The sequence below is a fragment of the Trichosurus vulpecula genome, chromosome X, assembly GCF_011100635.1.
Source record: "Trichosurus vulpecula isolate mTriVul1 chromosome X, mTriVul1.pri, whole genome shotgun sequence".
NCBI classification, from domain to species: Eukaryota; Metazoa; Chordata; class Mammalia; order Diprotodontia; family Phalangeridae; genus Trichosurus; species Trichosurus vulpecula.
The window spans coordinates 25,463,356-25,473,141 of NC_050582.1; the positions used below are offsets into that span (position 1 = coordinate 25,463,356).

At 47.4% G+C, this 9,786-nt stretch overlaps 1 protein-coding gene across 1 annotated transcript in view; it reads right to left on the reverse strand.

The window, feature by feature from the left end:
* UPRT (uracil phosphoribosyltransferase homolog) overlaps window positions 1–7,912 on the reverse strand; it is a 34,075-nt gene extending 26,163 nt beyond the window's left edge. The window contains exon 1 of the mRNA XM_036739870.1: window positions 7,396–7,912. Within this exon, the coding sequence (XP_036595765.1) occupies window positions 7,396–7,700 (305 nt within the window). The 5' untranslated portion in view covers window positions 7,701–7,912. The remainder of the gene's footprint in view (window positions 1–7,395) is intronic.
* Window positions 7,913–9,786: the final 1,874 nt, after the last annotated feature.

The window sequence follows — 9,786 nt, forward strand, 5'->3', positions numbered from 1 at the left end:
GGAGTTGGAGGGCCTGGGTTCAGATCTCACCTCTGACCCTTACTACTTGTGTGACCCTGGGCAAATTACCATCCTTAGTTTAACTGTAAGATGAGAGGGTTGGACCAGACAGCCTCTCAGGTCCCTTCCCGCTCCAGACCCAGGATCCCATGAAAACGAGAGCAGGCTGAGGAAATGCTCTGCTTTTAAGGAGCTCAAGCTGCTGTCTGGTGCAAAAACCCATTTTTTTTTTAGCACAAAAGTTCTCCATGAAATGCTGAATGGTTCTGCATCTTCAAACACCACAGTGTTTGCAGAATCAAAGCTGACCTAAAGGGCAATGAATAGATGCAAAATGAGACAGGTACACAGCATGTTGCCACTGATGGCCTACTCCAAAGAAGTGGTAAAAGATATCATAGCTTTAGATATGTGTATGTGTGTGTATAGATACATACATATATGTGTGTATGTATGCATATCCCCCCACCACCCAGGAAAGGAAAGGATCAGAAAACAAGGGCAGGCCCTACAGTGAGAACAAGGGATCAAGATGGAAGGCTCTAGCAAGAGCTGCATTGGGTAAAAAGGCCAATTAGGGGGATATGCTAAGAAAATTGGGGGGAGGAGTTCCTGGTCTGAATAGGAGGGAGGCTGCCCCCAGATCCTGTATACCTACTCTAGAGTAACAGAAATTCACACCAGGCTGTATCATGCTCAAGAAACCAAAGGAAGTTACTCCTTCCGCCTCCAAAGTGCCCAGAAATCCAGTCAGAAACCCACAGACAATAGGAAAGGCAACCTCCAGCAAAAACAGTGTCAGCACGGGGCTCTCGCCCATGACCAGAGACTATATACATGGGTAGTCTGCCAGGCTTTGTGTCCAGGGCCAGGAAGGCTCCCCTGAGAAAGCCCCAAGACAGGTTAGGGTTAGAAAGCCCCAGGATAGGGACACTGTAAGCCCTAAGGAGCAGCAGGAGGCATCAACTAGTGACAAGCACAATGCTCTAACAATCAGACCAGGATTACCCAAGCCCAGGAGCTCTGAGGTTCCTAACTATCTGTCCTGAGATGCCAAAGAGGGCCTTGAAGATGGAGCCCTCTGAACCTCAAAGATTTAGGAGGGTGGGGTGATCCCAGAAGGGACCCAGGGGACCCAAGTACAAATAAAGCAGGCAGAGCCTGGCTTTGGCACAAAGCCCCAATTCAGGAACTAAAGTTGGACAGATAAGTAAATTCAAAATAAAACAAAACAAAAACCACTGACTAGTCCTAAAAATTATTGAAAATCTAGAGATTCCCCCAAAAGAAGGATCAAATAAACTCAAAAAAAACCTAAAAAGATTCAAAGAACAAAATGGATTTTCCACGAGGATCTATGAGAGAGCATAGACAAGATCATATAGCATGAGAAGACACGGATGGGATGAGACATGTGCAGTGATGCAAAGAATGCCCATATCAATAAGATCACAGATCCCTTGATGTATTTCAGTACACAACCTATTTTTTTTCCTTTCAAAGAGATCTCATCTTAGAGACAAGGTCTATATTGGGATGTATCTGAAAAAGCCCAAACTACACTCTCAATTTTTCAAATAATTATATAAGGTCTGCCTATTTTCAATTCTCCATGTCGACAGAGCCAAAGCAAATTTATCCAGCTAATCCCTCAGTAGCTCCCAAAGACCAGAGGATAGAAAAGGAAGGCTGACATGCTCCAATGACCTGAACACCAGCAGACAGGCCCATCATCCATATACATGATGGCACATCAAAATACCAGCAGTTTGTCAGCCCCAGAGGAGTAAAACAAACGCTAGCATCTTCGGAAACTAGTTCCTCGGCCCATATACCCTAAGGCTTAGTATGTGCAGCCCACACCAGCAAAGGTAATCAGGACTCAGCTGTGTCTTCAGCTCTCCAGAGCCCAAGCCACACCTTGCAAATGTAAACATATGGGGATCAAGGAAGCAAAGCCCTTGCTCCCAATGAAAAGAAACCTAAGCCTCTGCCTTAAGCACCCCCTGATTTCCAAGAACTCCCTCCATGCTACCTCATCTCTAATCGAATCAGTTGTCCATCAGTTGCTGCCATCTATAATCGGGCCCCTCCTTTCTTTCTCTCCTCTCACTCCATTCTTAACTCTCTGCAGTCCGGCTTCCAACTTCATCATTCAACAGAAACTTCTCTCTCCACCTTAACCAAGGAATTCGGAAGTGCCAAATGGAATGGGGCCTTTTCTGAAGCCTCCCCCAGCTGGGCCTCTCTCTTCTTCCTAGATTTTCATGACAGTGCTCTTTCTCCTGGCTCTCCTCTTAGCTCTCTGCCCATTCCTCAGTTTCCTTGGCTGGATTTTCCTCTGGGAAAATTTCCTCTGGGATATACCCTATTGGGGGTCCACCAAGGCTCTGTCCTAGGCCCTCTTCTCTTCCCCGACCAATACCATTTCATTTGATGGTTTCATCAGCTCAATTACTGGGCTCAATTATCATCTCTGTGAAGATAATTTCTCAGATATGGTTGGGGGGAGGAGTTCCTGGCCTGAATAGGAGGGAGGCTGCCCCTAGATCCTATATACCTACTCTAGAGAAACAAAAATTCACCCCTAGCTTCTCTCCTGATGTCCAGTCTCCCATCACAAACTGCCTATTAGCCATTTTGAACTAGACATTCCATGGATAGCTCAATCTCAACATGTCCAAACCAGAACTCATTGTCTTTCCCCAAAACTGTCCCCTCTTCCCAACTTTCCTATTACTGTGAGGAGTGCTCTCCCCTTCCCTATTACTGTAGAAGGCAACACTATCCTCCTAGTCCCTCAGATTTGTAATTTAGCAGTCATCCCAGACTCCTCACTCTCACCTCCCCCCCCATCCAAATGTTGCCAAGGCCTGAGGATTACAACTTTGCAACACCTCTCAAATCCACCACTCTCTCCTCTGACACTGGCATCATTCTGGCCCTCATCGCCTCATGCCCGGATTATCCCAATAGTCTTCTAGCCCCCTCTTCCCTTTCCAGTCTTCTTACACCTTACATACTTACACCAACAAGTACTCTTTGATCCAGTGACATTGGCCTCCTGGCTGTTCCACAAACAAGACATTCCATCTCTCTAGCCATTCCCCATTCCTGGAATGCTCTCCTTCCTCCACTCCTCCCATCTTTTACTGGAAGCCTTCCCCAACCCCTCTTAATTCCAGTGCCTTCCCTAGGTTAACTATTTCCCATTTACCCAGCTCAATTTGTTTGTATTTGTTTGCCTGTCTCCCCCATGAGGTGGTGAGTTTCTTGAGGGCAGAGACTGTCTTTTGCCTCTTTTTGTATCCCCAGTGCTTAACATACAGCCAGGCACATAGCAGGCACTTATTGATTGAAATAAATGCTTGTTGACAACCTTAGAATGGTGATCTGTCCACTACACCAATTATACTCAAATAGAAATGGAGCCACTACACTGTACACAAAGATCCCCTACGGGCACATATTGACTTAGTTTCCCAACGTGATATTATCTGTGTTTTATTGTATTTTTATTTATGTTGTTATGTCCCCAATGACATCTGTACCTGGCTCAGGCCCCTTTCCCAAATGCCTCTTTAAACATGCTAACCTAAAACCACCACAGTCTATTTTTCCTAAGTAGCTGAGGATGAATTTGACATTCCAAGAGTTATTCTTTGTGGCTTTTCCCCCATTGCTCAACAAAAAAGGTCCAGGGTAAAGAGTTAAGGCTACTTCAGCTTCTATTCTGCAAATACTTTTTGCATTTCCTGTCACAAGAAACACGTGCAAAATAGAGGAGACTCTTCCCCTCCCAGCTCAGTGTCTCATTCTGCTTCATTCAGGTCCCAGGTAGTCCAGACTCGGAAAAAGTTACCTTATCTCTCTGGTTTTACATATGGCTTCCCCAAATGTAAGATAGGGATAAGATTTCCAGTAATTACCTCAGCGGACTATTTTCAGTAAAATGATTTGTAAAACGTAAAGCTTTGGAAACCATTCTTCTCACAACCTGATGGAAGGCAGGGGGTCCTTAGTCAATAGTTCTACTACCCCATTTTACAGAAAATAAAACTGAGGCTCAGCATAGCTCAGCATGACCTGCCTCTGACTGTAACAGCTGAGAATTTCAAACTCTTGATTCTAGAGTTCTTGCCAGTACTTAAACAACAGTTTACAGTGGTATGTGTATATAATGGCGGGAGGTGTTGATCTGAGGATTTGGTTCAGTAGATTTCCTTCAATCTCCAAGAAGAAATAAGAGATTGTAAAGGGTGTGTAACTGAGGCAGGAGCTTAAAGGAACCGCTCTAACTTTTCCGGGCCCAAATTTGCATAGGGTGTGAAACTGATTGGCCCATTTGCACTTTCACACTGAGAGTGATACATTTGCACATGAAAGGACCAGCAAACTCCCCAGAGGATAGTTAATTAAGTGACTGGTAGAGACGCCAGGAGGGTCAGTGGAGGAGAGAATTCAGTCTTTTTCAGTCATGTCTATGTCTTTGTGACCCCATTTGGGGTTTTCTTGGCAAAGATGCTGGAGTGGTTTGTCATTTCCTTCTCCAGTCCATTTTACAGATGAGGAAACTGAGGTAAACAGGGTGAGGTGATTTGCCCAGGGTCACAGAGTTAGGAAGTGTCTGAGACTGGATTTGAACTCGGGAAGTTCATAAGCTCCCACTTCAGGCCTTGTTCTTGGGCCATTCACCCTAACCCTGAACTCGGCGTGTTTATGGGACGGTGGGCCCAGGTTGGAGTGGGAGAGGTTTTGCTACTATTTTTCATACTGTGCTATTCCATGAAATGCCTTCCCCTTAAGGGGAAGGGAATGGCATTTATTATGTGCCTCCTATGTGCCAGGCACTTTACAAATATTACCTCATTTGATCTTTACAACAGCCCTATTTTTTACCTCATTTTACAACTGAGGAAACTGAGGCCCATAGAGGAAAAGCAACTTTTTCAGGGTTAAACAGCTAGTAAGTGTCTTGGGTCACTTTTGAACTCAGGTCTTAGCAGTGGTGGCTTGTGAGCTCTAGTTCTAGGAGTGTGGACCCCGAAGGCACCTTGAACCTGGGCTAGTTGTTCCCCAGGGTCCCTGAGCTGTGAGTGAGAATTAAGGGAGGCACCTCAAAGGGAATGCTATCCTGGGGCTTCAGCTGGAATACATGCTAGGTGCCTTATCGATTTACTGGGACCCACTGACCTAGGAAGTTTGATCTCTTGGAGCCTGACTGGAGGAGCCATCTCACTGGAGGACAAACCAGTAGCTTTGCTTGGGTTCCAGTCTTTAATCAGTAAGGTGTTTTGTTTTTTTTTTGACAGTTGCCTTACAAGTCAGAGCACTGCTGAGAACTTTGGCTCAGTCACATGGCTTAAGTATTGCTATGTCTGATGTTACTATGTCAGTTATAAGCATGGCAGCTGATGTGAGCATCCTATTTGGGCCACACAGAGCCCTCCAAGGGGCTTATGGACTCAGTCTGATGGCCTTGAAATTGTTGAATCCACCTCAAGTGCTTGATTTCTCTTTGGGAGTCCCACAGGTTTGGGCTTTTCTTCAGAGGCAGCGAATAGAGTGCTGGGCTTAGAGTCAGGAAGCTGTTTGTTAAGCAGCTTTTTCAGTCCGAATCTTTTTGGCATTGGGGTTTTCTTGGCAAAGATGCTGGAGTGGTTTGTCATTTCCTTCTCCAGCCCATTTTACAGATGAGGAAACTGAGGTAAACAGGGTGAGGTGACTTGCCCAGGGTCACAGAGCTAGGAAGTGTCTGAGACTGGATTTGAACTCAGGAAGTTAAGTATTCCTGACTTCAGGGCCATCCCCTGAGCCACCTACTTGCCCCGGAGTCAGGAAAATGAGTTCAAATCCAACCTCACATGCTTGTTAGCTGTGTAACCCTGAGCAAGTCACTTGAACTGCTGATTGCCTCGGTTTCCCCAACTGCAAAATAGGGATAATAACAGCACCTACCTTCCAGGGTTGTTGTGAGAATCAAGAGATATTTGTAAAAATGCTTACACATAGTAAACTTATATACGCGCGTATTTACCCCTCTTCTTCTTAAGCTATCCTGCTCGTGCTAGACAAGGGGTGAATTTGAACCTCCATTTGGAGGAAGAAGTAACAAGCTGGGTTGTGCCTTTATAGCTGACTCCCCAACCTCATCCCTCGGCTTTTGATACTCTCTGGGAGTCTGTTCTCAGCCAAGTCTTCTGCCTTTTTCCAAGGCAAACAGAACACACCCCTTCTAAGCAGCAAGTGAGTCAAACTTGGACATTCTTCACAAGCTCCCACTTCAGGCCAAAGTCTGAAAGAGGTGGCCTCTTTAGACCTCACTTTCTTTATTACCTGAGGTTCAATTACATCAGGTGAATTGGAGGGACTCCATCGACTAGGGATCTCACACTTGCAGTATACTGCCAAGAGCACCAAAATGGCTATAAATACACTCCAAAAGACAGCCTTTGGCCAATGTTTTTAGTTATTAGTTAACTGTAAGAATAGCCCACCGATAAAGGTGGGTGGGAGATAGGTGAACCTTCTCCATTAACTACCTGGCTAGGTCAAAAGATGTTATCTGATGGAAAGTGCCTTGCTTAAAAATTAAGCCCTGCCCCTCAAAAGTAAAAGGGTCTTGTTTTGTCTCTGTGTTTTGGCCTAGTAGGCCACTGAATGGCCCAACACTATAACAAGGGGATACTGCCACTTGAGGGCCAGCTGAAATGTCTTAAAACTCTGTGCTCAAGTTTATAAACATCCTTCAAGTCTTAAGTTAACAGAAAAGGAGGCTTTGATCCTGTTGGTTTAGGGAATGAGGGACTTTCTCTAGGCCAAACTTGGCTCCAGGAACTAGGTATATTGTAGATGTTTGAGTTTGGGATAAAATTACAGGAAAGCAATCCCAACCAAGAGACTGAGGATGACCAGCCCCCGTGTGACATTGGCTCTCTAGGTCAGTCGAGGTTGGAGTCTTTACCAAGAACTACTTCCTCTCAGGAAAAGTTACTTGTTTCCAGTGAAAGACAAAAGCCAAGGAGTGTCTCACCCACGGGTCTATCAGCATTACAAGTGAAAGTACTCTCTAACTTTATTCCAGGAACCACAAGTCCAACAAGGATGGAGGGGAAGATTTGGACAGAGCAAGGGTGGGCCTCGTGGCCAGTTGGATAAAGTTGTGCCACATGGCTCCCTGGGCATGCAGAGAGAGGTGTTAGGGAAACTGATTCCTCTCTCAGGAGAGCGCGGCTGGAGGGGGGCAGCAAGGTGTCTGCAATTAATAAAAAAAAAAAACAGGAGCCTGATGAGAACAGCCCATCTGAACGCTGGACAGAGGCGGCTCTGGGTCTGTGGCCTCCCCCGCTGGGGTGCCCCACATCCGGCCCCCCACCCCGACCCCCCCGAGCTCACTTGTCCCGGATGATGGTCTGGAGCTCCCGGATCTGGTCGTTCATGGGTAGCAGTTTGAGCTGAGGGCCCAGCGGGCAGAAGAAGAGGTCTTCAGGCTCGCAGTCTTCTGGCTGGGGGCCCTCGGTGCTGTCCCCGGCTGGCCCAGTCACCGCGCCGTTGGTGGCAGGCAGCTTGGCCGGGCCTCCCGCCTGGTCCTGTCCCGGCTCGCCGCCGGGTTCTGCCGGCTCGGGACAGGGGGAGGCAGTGGCCGCGAGCTGCTGGTTATGACAGGGCATGGCGTCCCGCCGCCGGAGCTCCTTGGCCATACAACGGGGGCCCGCCGCCCCTATGTTGCAAAAGCCCAAAGGCACTGGAGTCCGCGGGCACCTGGCAAGAGCAGCGCGCGCGGTCCCCTTCCGGGCCCTGCCCAGTCCAGCCCAGCCCCACACCGAGCTTCAGACCGGCCAGCTCCAGCACTCCCTCCCCCTCCCCTTCCCAGTGCCCCCTCACCTCCGGCCGGGCCCCACCCAGCTCCCCTAGGCCCCTTCAGCCCAGTGGCCTGTGGCTCAGTCCGCCCCGCCCACGGGCTCGCGCCATTGGCTCCAGGACCCGCCGCTCCTGGGCTCTTTTGGTTAACCCGTTCTTCGGTATGGCTCTGACACCAGCACGTGGGGGGCGGACAACTTTACTCTTCATCCCGGGCTACGAGCTACGTCATCCTTGAGGCCTTCCAGGACTCGCACCCTCACGGGGAAAACCACGGGCTTCGGAGCTGGAGGAATTCTTAGACTTCCCACCAGGTCCAACCTCTTCATTTTCCCGAGGGAGAGCCAGCAGGTGCATGGAGACTGAGGGGACTGGAGGTAAGTGCTGCCTGACCACTTCCCGCCTTGGTGACGGGTAAGCCACATCTCCTCTGGAGCTCAGTTTCCTTTTCTGTAAAATCAGAATTTGGGCGAGATCAGTGGTTCTAGCGGCTCAACAGATAGAGCATAGCACTTGAAGTCAGGAACACTTGAGTTTGAATTCTGCCTCAGAAGCTAGCTGTGGAACCCTGGGCACTTACCCTGTCCACCTTAGTTTCCATGGCTGGAAAAATGGAGTACTAGTAAGAATACCAACCTCCCAGGGTTGTTGTGAGGATCAAATGGGATAATGTTTGTAAAAAAAAAAAAGGCATTTTGCAAACCTTAAAGCGTAATCAATATAAAGGTTAGCTAGTAATAATAATGATAGCCAACGTTTAAATGGCACCTATGTGCTAGGCACTGTAAGCACTTTACTATTATTATCTTATTTGATCTTTACGGCAGCCCTGGGAGGTAGGTGCTATTATTATCCCCACTTTACAGATGAGGAAACTGAGGCAAATAGAGCTTAAGTGACATGTCACACAGCTAGGAAGTCTCTGAGGTGGATTTGAACTGAGGTCTCCCTGACTCTAGGCCTAGAATTCTTATCCACTGAACCACCTGGCTGCCTTTAAGGTTATAGAAACTTAACAAGGATTATAGAACTTGGCATTCTCTGGATATACCCAAATTCCTTCCACCCCACCCCACCCATACTCTGAGGTATAGATTTGGACCCTTCCTCTCCATACAGAAGTGCCTTCTACTAACAGGACAGGGTGTAGTGATTCATGCCTACCAAGTATGAAGGGCTCAGCTCCATATGCTCAAGCCTTTTTTATGTCCTTAGATGACCAGGAAGTCAGATCAATACCAGCCTGGGACTACCAAGAAATCCTATCGCCAAGGGTGCTTTTCAGAGACAATTTCCTTTCCCCTTCCAGAAACAACCAGCCAGTCTTACATGGCAAAGGTTCAGACCCTAGTAGATCCTGATCCTGTGACCCTCCCTGGGGTATGCTAGAGCCAACTCAAGGAGGTTCCTAGGAAAACTGATTGTTAAATTTTCAGCGTTAGCATTTATACCTCCAGAATACACAAAAGCCACAAACCAAGGCATGATTTATTGTTTTGTCATTTGTCTAGACTTAAGAAAGTGGTAGAGAAAATGTTAATAATGCAGATTAAATTTAAAAGTGTGCCCTGAATGTTTTTTTTCTTGGAGACCCCCTTGTTAAACATTTACCAGCATGTCCCTCCAATCCCCCCTGCCCAACTCCTTGAAGGCAGGGACTATCTTGCTTCTTCTCCCCCCCACCTTCCTCCCCGCCAAGCTTAGAACTTCACAAAGGCTGTTTCCCATGATTGCTAGCTTCTCACTTGGATGCTGTTTCCTGTTTCCTACTGGGGCTCTCCTTTGGTTTGTAGATGCTGCTCTGTGTGGTAGCTGGCCTGGCAGATATATGGGAATGGCTCTGTCCTATCTCTCTCCACTTTCAGTTTAAAGCGCTCTTGATAATATTTGCAATAGTGCTGGCAAATCGATTTCTTGCCAGCTCTT